At 39.5% G+C, this 20,183-nt stretch overlaps 1 protein-coding gene across 8 annotated transcripts in view; it reads left to right on the plus strand.

Annotated features, from left to right (window-relative positions):
* The window catches only part of GPBP1 (GC-rich promoter binding protein 1), a 46,402-nt gene extending 32,064 nt beyond the window's left edge, over positions 1 to 14,338 (plus strand). For 7 of the 8 annotated variants that reach the window (XM_027634911.1, XM_027634910.1, XM_027634914.1 and 4 more), the window contains 6 exons: positions 2,100 to 2,284; positions 3,078 to 3,218; positions 3,688 to 3,849; positions 8,766 to 8,947; positions 12,232 to 12,334; positions 13,404 to 14,338. In XM_027634911.1, the coding sequence (XP_027490712.1) occupies positions 2,100 to 2,284; positions 3,078 to 3,218; positions 3,688 to 3,849; positions 8,766 to 8,947; positions 12,232 to 12,334; positions 13,404 to 13,562 (932 nt within the window). In that variant the 3' untranslated portion in view covers positions 13,563 to 14,338. The remainder of the gene's footprint in view (positions 1 to 2,099; positions 2,285 to 3,077; positions 3,219 to 3,687; positions 3,850 to 8,765; positions 8,948 to 12,231; positions 12,335 to 13,403) is intronic. The other variant, XM_027634916.1, reaches the window with a different exon arrangement.
* Positions 14,339 to 20,183: the final 5,845 nt, after the last annotated feature.

Here is a 20,183-nt window from a genome sequence, read left to right on the forward strand (position 1 = left end):
AGTCAGTTGATCTGTAGAGGCAGCCACAACTAGGATTCTTTCCTAGAACAAGTATACATCTTTTTGTAAAGATGTTAAGAATTCATATGGACATTTATCTTTATTTTCAAGAAGAAATGCAGTGAAGGTGGGTCACCTAAACTAGTGATGTGATTGTTAACTGAGGGCTTTGTAAAAGAATGCTGCTGCATGATTAGAAGAGATTGGAGAGAAACCTGGGAAAGCCTGAAGGGTAGATTAGCTTGCCAAGATTTAAGGTCTCTTTCTGGAAGCAAATGTTGTTGGTTGTGTTTATGAATTATTTGTAACAAATCCAGTCCTGAGGATAGGCACTGGACAGAACTGTAGTCTAGAATTGTTTTCTCCTCTCTATTTGAGCACATTTGTCTATCACTTTACAGTTCTATGGGCTCTATGTAGTCAATTGTTTACCCTTAAGAAGGTGTTTAGATTGTGGGGGTTTTAAAGTAATAAATGTACTTAAAATAAAAACACTTCTCTTTATTTGAAAAAATACTTCTAATTAAACATAAAGGCTATTCCTTAAACTGTTGCTAATACTGAGATTTTAAATGGTATTTTAAGTTGCTGATTCTTGTTATCATACTTTCCCAGTATGTTTTGCACTGTTAAGTAACATTAGATGTAGGCCAACCCCTCAATATAAATACCTAATTGCTATGTACCTTTGCAGGATCCTAAACAATTGAACAGCTTTCTGGATTTGTGTGTTTAGCAGCTTTCATGTGAAAATCAATATCTTTCAATGAAAGACCGATGATAACTAAATTCTTTCCTAACCAAGTTGGGAAAAAATATGTAGAAACTTGAGAGAAGGCAAACTTTCCAGGCTTTTTGGACATCACTCTTCACAAACAAAGGAAAGAAGAGTTCTGTTAGCCACAAAGAATCATGGAATGGTTTGGTTTGGAAGGGACCTTTAAGGCTCATCTAGTCCAACTTGCAAGCTACTATTATGCAGTGGCTTGTTACAGCTTTTCAGCTCTGCTATTGAAAACCTTGTTTTGTAACTGAAAAACTGGAATTAAATCTGCTATTATTCCCTTTTAAAGGAAATAATATTCAGGACAGAGGAATGTTACAATCCCTTCTAATACCTGCTAAAAATCTATGGTTCTATTAGATTCCATTTTAGCATTTGTGTATGTGATGGCAGCATGCAAGTACTGTGAAAGTCTTGTCATGAAGTTTAATGAGAGTGAAGCGAACACTTACGACAAGTGTTCTGTAACATCTACCTGCTAAACAAAGCTGAAGTCACATGCACTTTTAAGATAAGGGGTTGTTTTTTAAATGAGGGATATAGTAACCCTGCCTGTGAGATAGAGTTGCTTGCAGGGAGAGGTGATAATATTGGAAAAGGCTCTTAACAAAGCACTAGAATGCATGTATTTTTTTCACTTTTTGAAAACTTTAGAACTGTTTTTAATGGGTGTTCCTGAAAAATGCTAAATGTCAGTTTCTCTAGTATGACAGCTTACTGTATGTCCCTTAATTAGTGTTCCATTGAACATGGAAATGTTGTAACCTTCAGATGTGCTGTTATACCCATCTGAGGCATGAAGCTAGAGAAACTAATCATTGACATGGTCTGGAGTAGTGCCCATCTTGTCTCATGTTTTAGAGAGCCTCTATGTGGAGCATTTGGCTCTAAACTGACCTGTTAATAAATATATAAGTAGTTATTCTTTTAGAAACCTTAGGGGGAATACGAAAGCCAGAATCTCTTTTGAAGTTTGGGTAACTATCAACAACTTGATTTTAGAATTGCTGTGTAGCATTCTGTAGAACTGTGTAGCTGGCTTCTTTGAAGAATATCTTGACTTTCAAAAAGTGCAGTTCCTGCATTGCAAAATGAAATATTTTACAAATAATAGTTGTAGAAAATGGAACAGAACCTGTGTTTGTCCAGGTTTGTACAGTGTATTTTTTTTGGAACTAATACTGAATTAAGTTTCTGATTTATGCCTGTTTGCTGTGAACTGTAGGGCTGTCCAGTACCTTATGAACTAGAAACTAGAAAGACTGTATACACATGCACATACACACACACACACGTCTTTTTTCCTTTTTTCCAGAGTATCCTTTGAATCCTAAATCTAGGTCTCAGAGAATGCTGGTCATTAAAAAGGGTAATACGAAAGAACTGCGTATATCTGGATTCCCAGCAGTGGGAAATCTTCATTCACAGCTAGTGAGGAATGGAAGTGGCACAAGTGTTTATAAAGGATTAGTCCCCAAGCCTGTCACTCCACCTGCAAAGGTGAGTATTGGATACTGGTGGCATTAAAAACATGCTGAGAAAAATCATGCTGTAAGTCTGAATATGCTCACTTCCTCTCTGTTCCTAGATTATCATGCTTTCAATTCTTTTTAAGTGCAGCACACTCCGAAAGTGAATAGAAACAACTTTTTCTCCTTTTTAAACTGTACTGTAATTGGATCCCTCTTTTTTTCTCACCCTTTTTGAGAAGTGCAGGAGCTGTACAAGTGAGAGTTAAAATGATGTTTTTAACTAACAGAATAACAGTGCCTTTTGTATATATGATTGTAACAGAAAAAAAAAAGAGATACCTAGTGGAGAGGTATAGTCAGCATAGTAATACCTTCAGAATTTATCTCAGTTACAGACAGAGATGATGTGGTAACCTATCAGTGTCATTCTGGTCTCTTTCCAATTGCAAATTTCCATGTTCATCTCAAATTTTTTGTTTCAGGAATTTTTCTGTGCTCCTAAGAGCATATGATGGACTAGTTCTTATATCTAACATTCTGGATTTAAAAGGAATACTTTCAGCTGTTGAAGACTTATATTTTCATTTTTAATACCTCAAATATGAAGATCTGAATTGTTTTGAAATTTTAGTCTTTATGTAAACAGTATTTGTGAGCAGATGAATTGCTCATAAACACCCTCTTTTGCAGAAGAAAACAGATGTTTGCACTACATTTAGGTTGTAGTTATGATTTGTGCTTAATCATTTTTCTGAAGATTCCTGAGAAGAATTCTTTTGTGGTGAATGGCTCTTTAAATTTCTGTTTATATTTCTGTTTAGCCCACACAGTGGAAAAGCCAAGCAAAAGAAAATAAACTTGGGAATGCGTTTCCTCCTGAATCTGCATATGGTGTTGGCAGTTTCAGTCCTTTCAAATCAACTCTCAAGGCATTTGTTGTAACACAAAATTCAGTGAAAGAGGTAAAGCAGTATCTGTAGTTCTCATCAAATCTATAAAACATTTAATTTGGCTATATTAGGGTGGTCAGTAAGTTTTATGCAGAATTATATTAAATATGTTTTTTTGAAAGTTAATGTGTGAGAAAGATGGAAGACACATCACTGGCCTTTAAGTACTGCACAGTTTCCTTTGTGGTTTTAATTTGGAATAACCACCCTGCCTTAGGACGTATAACCTGCTAGGTTTAAATTTCAAAACTGCATGATATTACATGGTCAGAAGGTCCACTATTTATTAGCAGTGCTTCATAAACTTGCATCTCGAGGTTTACGTGTACAAACTATGTATACCAAAATACAAATCTCCCTTCTGCTTTTGACTGTGAATATATGTGAAACCTGAAACTACAGGTGCCTTTGTTTTTCGTTCTAAAAGTTTTCTAAATGGATAAATTCTAACATTCTTTCTTTTTCTGGCTTCCTGCATTAGTGTAATCGGTCAAATTCTTCATCCCCTATTGACAAATCTGGTCAACCTCGTTTAACAAAATTGACAAGAATGCGAAGTGATAAGAAGAGTGAATTTCTGAAGGCATTGAAACGAGATAGAATGAAAGAGGAACGTGAAGATGAGAATCATGATGTGCAGAAGGTAGTTTTGTTAGGCCTATTGTAGATCCAACCATAGTAATTTTCAGACGAACCGTCAACTACTTTTTATTTTGCTGTAAGCAGCTCCTAAGTTGTGGTCTTGGATCTCTAATGAGGGAAGGAAATTATATTTTGATGGATTTAAATCTTCCTCCAGTGCCGCTTAGTAGTTTCATTTTATCTGTCTGCAGTAACTGTTAATGCATGTTAATGACTTACGTACTTGTGTGTGTCTTCGTGTGTGTCTTTAGCAACAATAAAAAGAATAAATTAAGCTTAGCAAACTAACCTAATCATAGATTCATTTATGTTGAAAAAGACTTTTAAGATCATTGAGTCCAACCATTAATCCAGCTCTGCCAAGTCCACCAGTACACTATGTCCCCAAGTGCCACATTTATATGTTTTAAATACGTCCAGGGATGGTGACTCATCCACTTCCCTGGCAGCCAGTTCCAATGTTTGACAATCCTTCCTGTGAAAAAAATTCTTCCTGATGCCCAACCTGAACCTCTGGTGACACAGAAGCCACACAACTTCAGGCCATTTCCTCTTGTCCTATTGTGCATTACTTGGAAAAAGAGGCTGACTTTGGCCTTGCCACAGTCTCCCTTCAGGTAGTTGTAGAGTGATAAGGTCACCTCTGAACCTTCTTTTCTCCAGGATAAGCAACTCCAGCTCCCTCAACCACTCCTTATAAGACTTGTGCTCTGACCCTTCCCCAGCTCTGCTTCCCTTCTCTAGACTTGCTCCAGCACCTCACTGTCTTTCTTATAGTGAGGGCCCCAGAACTGAATACAGGACTCAAGGTGTGGCCTCACCAGTGGCCAGTCAGGGGGACAATCACTGCCCTGATTCTGCTGGCCACACTATTGCTGATCCAAACCAGAATGCTCTTGGCCTTCTTGGCCACCTGGTCACGCTGCTGGATCATGTTCAGCCACTGTTGACCAGCAACCCCAGGTCCTTTTCCACTGAGTAGCTTTCCAGCCATTCTGCCCCACTGCCTGAGGTTGTTGTGACCCAAGGTCTGGACTTGACACTTGGCCTTGTTGAACCTTGTACCATTGGCCTTGGCCCATCAACCCAGCCTGTTCAGATCCCTCTGCAGAACCTTCCTACCCTTCAGCAGATTGGTACTCCCACCCAACGTGATGTCATCTGCAAACTGACAGTGCACTCAGTTCCTTTGCCCAGATCCTTACTAAAGACTTTAAACAGGACTGGCCCCAAGACTCAGCGCTGGAGAACCCCACTGGTGACTGGCTGCTGGCTGGGTCTAACTCCATGCACCTCCACTCTCTGGGTCCGGCCACCAAGAGTGCACCTCTTCCAAGCTGTGGACTGCCAGCTTCTCCAGGAGAGTGCTGTGGGAAACCATGTCAAAAGCTTTATTAAAATCCAAGCAGACAACATCCACAGTCTCTTCTTCATCCACTAAGCAAGACACCTGGTCATAGGAGAGTATCAGGTTGCTCAAGTAGGACTGCGCTGACTGGGCTTTGTCCTCTGGTTGTCCTGGGTGTGCCACATGACAGCACTCACACTGATCTGCTCCATGACCTTCACTGGTAGCAAGGTCAGAGTGACAGGCCCGTGGTTCCCCAGAATCTCCTTCCAAACCCTTCTTGCAGATAGGTGTCATGTTTTCCAGCCTCCAGTCAGCTGGCACCTCTCTGGTTATCTGAGACTGGTGATAAGTGAAAGTGGCTCAGTGAGCACTTCTACCAGCTACCTCAGCACTCTTATGTGGATCGCATCTGGCCCCATAGACTTGTGCAGGACAGTGTTTCATACCTTGGATGTTAGTTACCCTGCAAAACAGAAAAAACTTGGTTGTACTTCTCAAACCATTTCCTTTCTAATTAGTGTTTAGAGAGACAGAAGTTCTCTATTCTTGCTCCTCATCATAGGAGCAATAGCCCAATATATGCATAAATAAAGCACCAGTTTTTACTTCCTAAGTGGGAAGGAGGCCTGTAATCTCCGCATATAATATTCATCAGGCTTCTTTCAATCTGAATTGATTGACGCAGTGCTTGACTGACACCAGAGAATATTTGTGTCAGTGTTACTAGCCACCAACAAGTTATTAGTCCAAGTGAAGATAAATATTATTCAGAATGAGGTTCTGAAGTTATAAAATGGTAAACCCCCAGGGAGTGGTTTCCCGTGGGGTTGAGCCAATGAGTGCTTCTGCAAAATATAAACATATCACCCAGACAGGAAAAGAAGGTAGTTGTAGTTGTAGTTGTAGTTGTAGTTGTTGTTGTTGGAGAGTAGCCATGTTGTAGAGCCACAAGGAGAAGGGGCAGGAGCCTGATGGGGGCTCTGCTGGGGGGCTACAGGGACTTGGAACAGTGTTAGACTGGACTAAGTATCTCTAGGTGAGAAGCTGGGAGTTTTTCTCCTCCGCTGTGAGCAGCAGCAGGAGCAGCGTACAGAGAAATGGGGGCAGAGAGCCAGAAAGAGATAAGAGCTGAAGAAGCAGCAAACCAAGCATGCAGCTAATCAGGGAGGCAGAGAGTTGTCTGAAGAGAGAGAGTTTGGGTAAGAACTGAAACAAACTCCCCAAAGCCCTCTGAGACCTCCTAGAGAAGAGGAGGATGATGGACTCTTACTTGAGAAGAGTCTTGGAGTGCTACAGCACTGCATAGAGGAGCTGAGAAGCTCAAGGCTTTACGGAGCTGGACCGGGACGGCCGAAGGAATGCAGAAGAGGGCTTTGCCCCCCTGCTGCTCTAAAAATCAGAGCACAGGAGCTCTGTAAGGGAATTTGAATCCCTTGAAGATAAGGACCGTCATGAAGGCTTCTGCACTTTGATATGACGTGGTGAAGTGACCTTTGTCCCGCTGAACACAGCCCATGGAAGAAAAAGACCCTCGCTTGGAGTCAAAGGGCCGAGAGGGGCTTGGAGATCCCCCTCGTGTGTATTTGGAAAAGGTGATCCAGCTACAGCTGCTGCATGGAGGAAAGAGAGAGAGAGAGAGAGAGAGAGAGAGAGAGACTGATGCCCTAGAGACACTGCTGCTCTGAGAGTGGAAAGGATCTCTTCCTTCTTCCCTCCTGGACTTTGGAGAGAGAAGAGATGTGATCCATTGTAAATACTGCTTTATCTTGGTAGAGATAGTTGAGATTGTGTGTGTAATGTATTGTAATATTTATGTGTAAAGTCATTGTAATATAATCCTTTCCCCTCATTTTGAGTCTCGTATGTTGTCTGGAAAACCCATCTCACACTGGGCTGAGATGTGGGAGGGGGGCTTGGACTCCAGAATTGGATTTTGAGGCTCTCAAACCATGACATAGGTGATTATAAGCATATTTACTGTAAATGAGTGGTTGAAAATCTTTTATTAAAAAAAACCCAAATGATAAAATACAAATCAGCCAGATAAATGAGTGGTCTTTAGGAATGTTTGATAGGATTCCAAGATATGAAAAAAAGGAACAGTGCCAGTGCACATTTCATAAAAGTAAGATTGACTTGTCTGACCCTGATCCTGTTTCAAGCAAAATAAAATTTGTTGTAATGGGACTGTACAACTTAGCTATATGTGTGAGCTAAGATAGGTCTGCATCTTTTCATTACGCATTTGGGGGCTGAGCACCCTGAGATGGGTAATGGGGGTAGTGTTGTTCATGTGTTCAAGAAATAGACAAATATTTTGATTTAAGATTAAAAAGATACTGGGAAATACTGTCTAGAGATTCAGAATTTTGAAATATTGTGGCAAATCATACTCAGCTGCTGAATCATGCTTAGAAGAAGCAATTATCCCTTATATATTAAAATTTTTATTTATAAAAATTTAATATTTTTATGTATTTTTCTTGATAGTATGAGATGCATTTTTCAGGCATATGATGTAACAGCTGAATGTGTGTTTACTGGGATATGTGCTCTTAGCAATTTCTTGCTGAGCATTCTAAAATTTCTGAAAGCAGACAACACTGTGAGTGGGAAGGAAATGATGATGGTCTTGATTCTGGACTTTGAAGTATGGTTTCTTACAAATGCAGAATTCAGTGAGTTTCATGATTGTGTCCTGCTGTGGAAAATGCTGTTTTATGCCCCATTTGGGGATTTTGTTGTTGAAAGAGTGTTACTAAATAATGATCATACTCTTCTCTTTGCTTTTACAGTTGGTAAGACTTCTGAGGCTATTTGGCTCATTAATAAATAAAAGTTACGTGTTGCTGAATGAGTAGAGGAAAATAGAGACATTTCTGGTTTATAGGATGAAGACCTTTTAATCCTTGACTGAACCTGAGCAGTCTGCTTTCTAAATAAATTTTCTTTAACTCCTATTTCATGGCTAGTAATTTACATTTGCTGTTTACAACAGCCCGAGAAGCTAGGGTTGAGTGTACGTGTGTAGGAGAAGTTGTCTGAATTTGAAGACTAATATACAGTCTTTCTGAAATCATGGCAGAGAATGCTGGTGCCATATTGCAGGTGTGACCTGCCCCTTACACTAAGTGAACTTGAGAGTTCTTTTGCTTTCAGTTCTTTTGCTTTCAGCCATGCTGACACATATGGCTCTGGTATTTAATTAGGAACATTGTTTGTAAGTTCAACATACAATAGCCTGTTATTTCTCTAAGTATGAAAGGCAGCTTAAGCAAGTTTGACTTCTAAAGTATGTTTGAAACTTTGCAGAAAGATGTTTGAGAAAAAACATGGAAGTTGTTTTCTACATTACTTGATCAGTAGCATACTGTAAGATTTCCATAGTATGCAGGTATTGCAAACTCTAGTTCTGTATGAACAGAATTACCCCTGAAGTAGTTTAGAATCTCTGTGTTTAAACTTGCTTTAATTTAAATGGAATCACTGAATTGCAGCACTTCTGGATATATACTTGTGGATGAAATTTGCTTTTAAACTTTGTAATGTTGTATAATTTTTAACAGGATGATGAGTCCTTTAACTTGCGTAACAGCAACAGTCATCATGAGAGAGATATAAACCGAAACTTTGAAAATGAAATTCCACAGGAGAATGGCAATGCTTCAATTACACCTCAACAGATCATTCAGTCTTCAACTTTCCCTCAGGCAAACGTTCTTTCAAGCTCACTTGAGGCGGAGCATAGGTATGTATTTCATTATATAAAGTGGGTTCCTTCATGGTAAGTGAGCATGTTCATAAATTTTTACTGGTTTAGAAGTCAGAATCTGAAAAATGAGAACACAAAATGTTTCATGAGTAATATCAGATTTATCTTTTAAATGTGTACCAGTTTAACATGGAATATACTTTGTTTCTATTAGACTTGCATAAACTTGCTTTACTAAAAATTTGATGTATTTCTGTATAAAGAAAAAGGCAAACTGCATAGTGACTTCATCCCTCTGATTTTGATCTAAATGTGTTTAGGAGGAACAATGCATGTAATTGCCGTTTGTATTAATAATACTTTAAATGCTGCTTGTTATGTAAAGCTCTGTTGAGTTTGTTGTCATAATTAAAGTAATTAATTATTTCTGCGGCTGACTAGTTGACACTGTTAGTGATATCACAAGACAGTGCACTGGAAGGTGAGAAAGTAACTTCACAAAAAGGATTGAAACAATTCTATTATTAAAGTAGCTGCACTAGTGATTGATAGAGATGAGAATGATGCTGCTGGAGAAAACTCAGTCTGGAGATGAGCTTGTCATGAGCTCTGTCAGATTCTTACGGTTTTTGGCAACTACAGAATTGCAGTGACTGATTGGACAGATCTTTCTCTTTTTTGTGATAGAGTCTATGTGTACATTGGACTAAAGAACTCTCCCTTTTGTAGTAACTGCAGAAGAAACTTCCATTTCCTCTTATTCCTCATGAGTATGAGAATGCCGTTCTGGCATATAATTTAGAAACCTCTTTATTTTTTGTGAAATAGCTTTAATCTCCCTTAATGTTTAAGGTCAACAGACGCCTGGTTTGCCTGAAGGTGCTAATCCTTTTACCAAAAACTTTGCGGCAAACAAACTTAATATCACCACTGTTAAATGTAATGGTGTCTTCACCCTCAGATAGCCCCTGTTTTCACAGCATCTTCAGATGTAAAACCATCTTATTCCTGCTCAAATACTGCTGTCCCTCTTTTGGTACTAGCTGAAATACACTGATTATTGTGTCTTTGGATATCTCAAGCTTAGTTACAAGAGGAATCTTTCTTGTTTCATTTCCTCCCCTCATCCCAAAATTCAATCTTAGTTTTCATGGCTGGGCTTCGTGAACGAAGATTTGGGAAAGGTCTCTACCCACGTTTGTTACAAGTGTGCTGGTGGCTAAAAAGGCCAATATGCAAAAGGCACAGCAGAAAGACTCCTTAGATGGTATATTCTGCAGGGCACGATTCTTTCTGCGTTGCCTTTTCTCCTCAAGGGTGATCCTGCGTGCGTTCTCAAAGGAAGCAGCAGCGTTATAGATGGTGTGTCTCCAGACCTCCTGATTGGAGGCCAGAGTAGACCAGTTATGTTGATCAATATGGCCGAGGCTGAGATGTTGTTTCAGGGAGTCCTTGTATCTCCTCTTTGGGGCTCCTCTCTTGTGGCAGCTGGTGGCAAGTTCACCATAAAGCAAGATCTTAGGGAGGCGGTGGTCCTTCATCCTGGAGACGTGCCCTGCCCAGCGCAGCTGTGTTCTCAGCAACATGGCCTCAATACTTGTGACTGCTGCTTGTTCTAGAACAGATGTATCGATCACATAATCTGACCAGTGGATGTTTAGGATTGTACAGAGGCAGCACTGATGGAAGCGTTCTAGGAGTTGTAGGTGGTGGTGGTAGATGACCCATGATTCAGATCCGTATATAGAGTAGACAGCACTATGGCTTTGTAAACACTGATCTTGGTACTTTTCTTCAAGTGTTTATTTCGCCATACTCTTTTATGAAGCTTTCCAAAGGCACTATATGCCTTTGCTAACCTGTTGTCTATCTCTCCGTCAGTCTTACCATCCGAGGAGATGATGCTACCTAGGTAATTAAACTGCTGGACTGATTTGAGCTCTGATTGGCCAATGGTGATATGGGGATGATGGAAGACTTCCTGAGGTACCAGTTGATAGAGAACTTCTGTCTTCTTTAAGCTGACTTCCAGCCCAAAAAGCTCAGCAGCGTCTGCAAAGCAGGATGTTAAACGCTGCAGAGCTGCTTCTGTGTGGGCAACAAGGGCGGCATCATCAGCATAAAGCAGCTCCCGGACAAGATGGTTTAAGGTCTTAGTGTGAACCTTCAGTCGACTGAGGTTGGAAAGGTTTCCATCAGTACGATATCGAATGTAGATACCTTCCTGATTATCGAGGTCTGCCGTGGCCCTTTGGAGCATCATGCTGAAAAAGATTGTGAATAGGGTTGATGCAAGAATGCAGCCTTGTATCACACCGTTAGTTATTAGAAAGGGCTCAGAAAGTGCATTGCCATAGCTGAGTTGGCTGTGTTGATCCTCATGGAGTGAGATGATCATTTTGAGGAACTTGGGGGGACATCCTAAACATTCCAAAATCTACCATAGACCTTTTCTGCTCACAGTGTCAAAAGCCTTGGTGAGATCAACAAAGGTTACATAGAGACCTTTGTTCTGTTCCCTACACTTCTCTTGCAGTTGTCTGAGAACAAATACCATGTCTGTGGTACTCCTGTTGGCTCTGAAACCACATTGGCTTTCAGGTAGAATTCCTTCTGGTGTAGCGGGTATTAGTCTGTTTAAGAGTATTCTTGCCGGACTCTTCAAATTCAAAATCAGACTGTTCAAATTACCGTGGTATTACTCTGCTCTCCATTGCTGGCAAAATCCTGGCAAGAATCTTAGTTGTAGTCTGTGCTGAAATATCAGCATATGCTGTTAGCTGAGACTCAGTTGTAAGGAAGCCTGACACAACTCTTGACATTATTATGTGCTATAAAAAAGAAATTATATGAGGCCATTTTATCCTGAAGTGGTACCCTTTGACGGACACCACCAGTGCTCTTCATGACTGCTCTGTTATCCAGGAAAAGCTGTAGATTGCCTCAGTGTGAGTCTTTATCTTTTCATACTGTTCTCAAGGGGATACACTGCTGCTCCACTAACAGTTATAAGTTATACTAAGGAAATACATTCTTGCTTTTCCACCTGACACAGGTGAAAAAGTACCTTAGAATGAATGTACAGTTTTCACCACATGTAGTGGTAAAACAGGGTCATCTGTGAGGGACCTGAGAACTCAACTTGTGTCCTTTACGTGTCTTTTGCAAAGCTTGGAACCTGCTTTTATGTAAGGGTTTATTTAAAAAAATACTATCTGATTAATCAATGCATTTATTACAGGTCTTTAGCCATTTATATAGGCAGACGTTGAATGAGTGTGTGTAGTAAACCACCTAACGTTGTCCTTTTTAATTTAAAGGTTGTTAAAGGAGATGGGCTGGCAGGAAGACAGTGAAAATGATGAGACATGTGCCCCACTAACAGAGGATGAGATGAGGGAGTTCCAAGTCATTAGTGAACAGGTAACACTAACTTAATGTTGCATTGTAAACTTGTGGTTGGCTACCCTAAATGCCTACCTTTCAGGAGGATCTGCAGTAATTTTGATGGTTTGTGACGTTGCTCTTCCAGTATCATTTCAGTCCTGTGCTTTTGGAAGTAAAATTGCTTTAAAAACACGGGGTACCAGTGCTGACTGTACCTAAGGACTATTCACAAAATATTGAGGGAAGGGTAAGGGAGTACTTCTGAGCGGTTTCAGCATTGCTAGTAGTAGAACTGCACAGGCTTTCCAGCTCCTCAACTTAGCCTAAAGAAAAAGAATCTTCTTTCAAGGTTTTTATGCAGTTTCCTTGAGTACTCCAAAATCTTCATTTTCTTTCCTGGGAATCGAGAGACATTTAATTCATTAGTAACAACGTATGAAAGGCAATCTAGACTGGATTTTTTCTTGATTGTTTATTTTTATTAGCAGTGTTGAGTATACCTGGTGGGGTCAATGAGTAGGACTGGAAAGGAGAATCGTGTGTGGTGTTAAACCTGAACATTTGCTATTTCCATAAGTCTAGTTACACACATGCTTGTCTTATTACCCACCTTCTGCATTATGTGTGGAAATTCCTTTCTTGTTGTAGAATTAGTTGTTTACTTTCTCTTCAGTGTCTTTTACTTTCCAATGACATCAGGTAGACAGACTGGGATACTCATCCCTCACTGCTGCTCCTCTTCTGGGCCCCTTCCGTATTGCAGATCCTGCCCTTCTTAGCACAGGTTTTTGCAGCACTGTGGGAGAGGGGACTGCGTCGCAGGAGAGACCATTTGGGAGGAGGCATCTCTGGGGCAGGGTGGGTGGGGAAGTGGGTGAGCTCTTGTTGACTGCAGGAGTTTAGCACAGTTGGAAGTACTTGAATGCAAGTGGCTGGCCTAGAAGTAAAGGTGCTCAGGGGTGTTCTCTTTTTTGTGTGTATATGAAAAGGTAGTGCTGCGGATCCAGTGTAGCCCAGGAATGAAGATGTAGAGAATGTTGAATTGCAACAGATTGTTATGTTTGGCTTTTTCTTTCTCTAAATATGTCATGTTTTCACATTTCAGTTACAAAAAAATGGTCTTCGGAAAAACGGCATTTTGAGAAATGGCCTCATCTGTAATTTTAAATTTAGCCCGTGGAAAAACAGCACTTTCAAACCTGCTCTGGAGAATGAGGATTCTGAGACGAGCAGCAGTGATACATCAGATGATGATGATGTATGAAGACTTATGTAACACCTGTAGAAGCCCGTTTTTTTCTCATGGAGACTGGGGATGTGTTATCCAAAAAAAAATAATTCTAATTTATGTAATAACATGCCCAATAGAGGACGAATGATGGGACTTTCCTCTGAAGGAAGCTAAGAATGTTTTGTTAGGTGTGTTGAAAATCACTGTAATTTGTCTGTAAACAAATGTTGTAGAATGAGGTGTTGGGTTGACCCAGCATTGACTTTCATCACTGAAACATTTCTGACTAGCAATGTGACAATGATATAAATCAGACTTTCTCAATTAATAATAAAAGCGAAGAATTGTGTAATGTCTTGCAAAGCTTCTCTCTTAAAATGTCTAAGAAAAAAAGGGCAGCTCGACACAGGGTTTTGCTTGCCAACCCATTTCTTTCTTACAGTGGAAATCATTGAGTCCACTTTGTACGCAAAAAGGGCAATGTAGCATGTTGGCTAAAATGAGCAAAGTGCACTAAACCTCTTTTCCTTAACTGAGCTGTTGAACTGTTCTACTTCCACAAATAACTGCTCTTTAGCCACCTGTAGTGTCGTCGTTGTTATTAATGGCAAAGGACCCTGATGTTACAGTTCCAAATTTTTAGAATTAACCTTTGAATTGAAAGCTTTAAGGGGTATTTCAAGACCCTTATTCTCACAGGGAAAACATTTCTTATGGGAAAACAGTGTGATTTTACTATTCAACGTGCAGAAAAATCATTACACTGACTGGATTTGTCCACTACATGGGAAATAAACTGATTTACAGAGTATTGTCTCAGTGCTTAGCATCATGGGTATTGTTTTTAAATCTGCTAAGTTTTGTTTTCATTTATATTAAATGTACTCTGGCATCAATGGCTGCCTTTCAGAATGAGGTGAAAATACTTTCATCACAGATCTTGCTTTTATATCACCAGAATTACATCTGTGCAATAAGCACCTGTTTTGCTTATTTTTTGTCAGACTTTTTATTTATGATTGCACATTTAAAAAACAATATTGTATTATTTATAGTTTTATTTGGTTTATTTTAGCTGTTTAAATATTTTCCACAGTTTTACAGGCTGTGTAGCATTAATTCATAAGCACAACTGCTCTCAATGATGTCATATATGTTTATAACATAGCTTATATATATATATAGACATTCCCCTTCAGGATATTTTTAAATTGTACTATTTCTTATAGGAAATTATTTGCAATTTAAAACTCTAAAGCAAGCAAAAATATTTATAAAGTTGAAATTTTGGCCGTATTTCTTTAGGAAACTACTTTTTTTTTATAAGGTGGCATCAATTTTAGGCCAAAGTTAGTATGTTTCTCTTTTTATTTATTATTAATTTAAATAGATATTTCTATTCAAGAGGTCAGTTTTTGTATTAGAACGGGCATGCAAATGTTGATGTAGTTAATTTTAGTATGGTGCACTGAAATACTCCATCTTCTAATCTAAATTTAACAGGATAAAAATGTTTCTTTTTTAAAGAGAAAACTGCATATCAGTAATGAAGTCTTTCCTACCCGCATGCCCTACACACCTTTCTCCTTTCCCTCTTGCAGTTTTTTTTTTTGCTAACTTTGACACCTCGGTGTAGTTAGTTCACTTTTTGGTTTTCACATTCTATCAACAGGATATTCTGCCTATCCTAATTATGTGGTAGTATGTGAATGCACTACTTTTAATACTAAGTAAAAACTTTTTTGCCTTGGTGTTTCTCCAAGTGGAATGTAGAGTCTTCACCCCCTCTTTATTCAGTTTAGTAACAAGTGTCACTTCTGTAATTAACCCTTTGGGAAGATAATGTAATTATATAAGAATTGTGTTATAATTTTATAGACTTAGGAAACTTAGAAGTTGGAACTGAGAAAGTTCTCTTCAGAGAAAGTAGAAATACTAGTTATACTTGGTACTTCTTTTTTGCTAGTTTATATCCTGAAACTGGTAATGGAAGGAATGGTTATAATGAGCTGCGAGCAGAGGAGGTAACAGGAGTTGGGCCATGGTTTTGCTTTGTAGAATGAAACAGCTTTACAGCCTTTGTAACTTTTTTGTTAGTGTGTGGCTTCTTCACTGGTGTGTGCTGATAGTTTTGGATTAATTTCTAGTCCTGTACAGTGGTCTGTATGCCAGTTCAGAGACCTGACAGAGGTCTGTGTAGTCTCTAGCTTAAATGGTTATCTGCCTGCTGTTATTTCTGTTTTCCCTTCACAGCAGTGTGGAAATGGGTAAGGTTTGTTATTTCCACCAAGGAGTTGGATTGCCTTCTGTTGTATTTACTTATGGCAAAGCTGCGTGTTCATCATCTTTTGTGTCACTTTAAAAAACTCTTTCTTTAGTCACTCACTGTGGAACTCTTTTCAGGTTTTTTATTTTCCTGGGAGATGTTTGAAGATATGAAACCTATTTGGTTTTCATATCTTACTTCCATAAAATGTGTGAAAGTATTTTATTGTACTGTTCCACTCCCTTTTGTTCAGTGCTTGATGAGATAAAGCAGAATGAAGTCTGATTCTCTAGCATTTAACAATAGAACTTTATCCTGACTTTGTTCCTTTCCCAGGGCAATTTTAGTAGTTAATTGGCCTTTTTCTTCTCTCATATGTAAACCATGATCCACTCCCAGGATAAATCCTCTCTTGTTTTTTTGCTTGAGCAAATGTCTGCCTTCAAGGCTTAAGAAGGTGGTGACAAAGCTTGCCCATTGCCATGGTAGGTACCAGTAAGCTTTGAATGGTAAAGAATGTCTGCTGGAGATAGTTTGTCAGTGCTGGGCTGAAAAAGCTGGACTTTTTTGATGGTAATGACTGATTGCTGCACACAGACATGGCACTGCTGTATGGTTTGCAATTCCTACCATTTCTCTTCATCATCCTGGCTTTATTGGCAGGGAAGTGCCTGTTCCTGGTTCCCCGTTCGAACCCTCTTCAAAAGCGGAGTGTTAAGTCATAGATTTTTCCCATCTGCTATTGATGGGGGACGTGCCCTCTGCCTGCTGCTGGCGTTGAGGGGGTACCTGTGTTTATGGTGGGGAGCTGGGACTCCTTTACTTCATCTAGGATGACTAGAGGCCTCCATCACTGACTTGTGTGGGGTCTTCCTCTCTGTTAAGGATGTCGTTATCTTTCCTGAAAAGAGTGTTAACTACAGTTAGGGTGTCCACTGATTCATACTGGATCCAGTCTAAATTCTGAAGAAGATTTTTATGGTCATCCCAGTTCTTTGAGAAATGTTACCAAATGTGAAGGAAATTAGGGTTTATTCCCCCATACAGTTGCCTGTGGAGGAAAAAAAAATCTGCTTGATTTGTGATGGGGACCTCAACTTTATTGTTTCTTCTTTAAGGAATATCTGTTCTACAGCACATACATTTAAACTGCTAGCTGCTAGAAACTGGAAGGAGTTTAGTCAAGGATGTCTTTGTTTTCCCTTTTTCTCTTTTCTACTGGGCACCGGTTGAAGCAGTATAGTCAGCTGCAGGGAACTTTTACTCTGATTAAGAATTATTACACTTGTGCACCGAGAATTACTGGCTCATTAGGGTAATAAATGTATTGACTAGCTGGTCAACTTTCCTCATGCTGTCAACTTTCCTCCTCTGAGCTGTTGTTTTTAGTCATCAGTGAGCTTTATTGCAAAATGAACGAGGTCTGTTTCATGCCCTGGATATCTGCAGCCTTCCCTAGAGGTGTTCTGTGCATCTCTAGGAAATGGTTTCACTAAACCAGCACTGGGAGTGATCTGAAGAGCAGTCTGGCTCTGGGTGAGGCACAGGGCAGTGTCAAAAACTCTTCTGTCTCAGGAGGTTTGCGCTTCCTCAGAGATTTGTTAGCAACTTCTAGGGTCTTTATCTTAGTGGGTTGCAGTCTGGAAAAGATCTTCAGACAGGCTCAAGAAAAACTGATACCTTAAACCAGTTTGTCAGTAGAGGGTATTGCTGCTTCTGAATGCAATGCCTACTAAAGTCTGTTTTGTCACAGTCTCTTGTGCAGATCAGATCATCTGATGGGTGGGTGAGCTCTCACAGGACCTATAGTGGCATGCATTTCTTAAATTCCTTACCTGAGAGTAAGCTCGATAAAGCAAATAGCAGGTCATGATGTGCAGCTATGATCCTGGTTACACTACTGTGGTAGTTTGGTCTAGGCCTTCCTTGGTGACCAGTTTGTAACCAAGGAAGGGCCCAGATTTACCCAGTATTCCCTACGATTTTTAAGTAAGCCAGGCTATAAGAAGAAAGGAGGAGAGCCCTTTGCTCTCTTTCCTTCCGGCCTTAGCTTGATGTCTTTGGTATGGTGGCTTCCTTAGGATTCTTTTTCCTTCTGTGTGATAGCTTGATGTCTGGGAGCTCTGTGCTATTGTAATCTTTGCATCTCCCATCTCCCATTGCTTCCTGCTGAAGACTGCTGAAGTTCTACCATCTTTATCAAGTCATGGAGCATCCTGTCTGAGCTCGGTGCATCGTGGATGGGTGAAAAATGATAGAGTTTTGAGTAATTTAGCATTCATGTGCACACACTGTGTTGCATACATGTGCTTTGTTTCAATTTGAATGCAATACAAGGGGACATTGTAGAATTGTCAGCAATAATCTATTTTCTGTGCTTGCTATTTGTACCTGTTGGTGTTACTGGTGGTTCTTGTCATGAGTATCACATTCTTTCCTCCCCAGCGTATACAGGACTTAAATTACAGCCAGGCTGAAGGGCTTCTTCCTCAATTATCAGGTTCACTTCTTTTCCCTACAACATTGCTTTAGGTAACAAGGCACACTGTTTGAAAGTATAATGTTGGAAATGAGGTAATCTGTAAGCAGCCAGCTGAATCAAGCCACCGTTCATGCAAAGCTTCATTACCAAAAGCTGAGAAATAGTTCTGTCTGCATTGGAAGGCTGTTTCAGATAGAAGCTCGAGTATGAATGTAAATTACACAGATACTTTTACTAAATCCTCACATGAATATTTATTTTTCTTTGCTTCAATTTCTTATATTGATTGATTATTGATTATTGATTATATTCCATCTCCAAAGGGGGCATGCACAAATGATCTTTGTACAGAATAAATACATTTTCATAGTTGAGATGAATGAATTAGTTATTTTGAAAATGCAGTTTGGAAGGATCTGAATGTTTCAGTTAAACTATAAATTAGTATTATTTAATTCTTAGTCTTTTATTTTATAAACTGCTAAATAACAAACACAGTATTGCAGGTGAAACTGGTGATACTGGCTGTGGTTATGGCTACCTTTCTCTTCCAGTGGAAGGATCTGTTCACCATCAATTAACTGCCAAATACGCTGTGGAACCAGTTTTCCCTGGCTGACCAAGTCACTTGGGATGCAGCTGCAGGGTGGGAGAGCCCAGCAGATGTGTTGAAGGCAGCCATGACCCTGGAGAACAAAATGGCGGAAGAGGGAAAGGAAATATTAGTGACAAAGATAAATGGAAGCAAATGGGCTCATAATTATGAAAAGAAAGGTCTGCAATATGTTTCTATCCTGATCATGTGGTGACAGTCTTGTGTTCTGCTGCCAGGGATGTGCTCCTCCCTGCCTCTTTAGGGGCTTGTCTTGTGCTAGAAGATTACAGCCAACATTTGGTCCATGTGATGATCCCAAATTATGCAGTTGCATTGTAAGAAAGTCAACATCTCAGGTGGTTCATGTAGGAGTTTGATGTGGTTTTTTTATTTCTTGTCTGGTTTGTTTTTGTTTTTTTTTTTCTTTAATGTTGAGAGAACATAAAGCTGGTCAGGACATGCTAGGTTTAACAATGATCAAGCAAGATGTTGATTTTAGTGGATGTTTCTGAAAATTTTTATTTTAACTTTGGTAATTTTCTCACTTGAAGAAAATGGACCACACTGTGGGCTAATCACAAGGATACAAATATAAGGTAATATTGACGGACTCAGTACAGGAGTACAGACGAAGTTAACGAGGAGGGGAGTAGTTCTGTGTTCTGTGCACAGCATGGATGATGTGTTAAGTAGGTAAAAACAAAATACTGCAAGGCAGGTGTCCTTAAGCATATATGCTTATGCAATTAGAGACTAACAGGTAACATATGCCTGCAAGGGCTTGAGGGCTGCACAGGCTTGTGCTTCCTGGCCTTCAGCAAGGTTCTGTATTTCTCATCTTGACCTTAATTTTCTTTGAATACCTTTCCTGTGCCACTTAACAAAGGCGGTCCTGATGTTAGAATAGTTTCTTGTATGAATGGGAAAATTAAGACTGAAAAAAGAGATTAGAAAAGAGCTAGAGCTTCTGCAAAATTCTGAAGGGATTTTTAGGAGCAGGCACAGTTCTGTGGGTTCTGAGGATAAGAGTGTATGCTCGAAGTAACCTGGGGTGTAGAAGTGCCGTTACCTAAAGGATGCATCACTGCTAGAGTTGGGGAGAGCAGCTACAGTGCAGACTAAATCTGCATTTTCCTTAAAGTTTTGGTTTTGTTTTTTTGATACTTGTTTTGGTTGGTTTTCTTGTTTGGTTGGTTTTTATTTTTGTTTGGGTTTTTTGTTTGTTTTTGTTTTGGGGGTTTTTTGTGGGTGTGGTTTTTTGTTGTTTTTTTTTTTTTTTTTTTTTTTTTTTTTTTTTTTTTTTTTTTTTTT

The sequence above is a fragment of the Corapipo altera genome, unplaced genomic scaffold, assembly GCF_003945725.1.
Source record: "Corapipo altera isolate COAL_440 unplaced genomic scaffold, ASM394572v1 61411, whole genome shotgun sequence".
In the NCBI taxonomy this organism is placed as follows: domain Eukaryota; kingdom Metazoa; phylum Chordata; class Aves; order Passeriformes; family Pipridae; genus Corapipo; species Corapipo altera.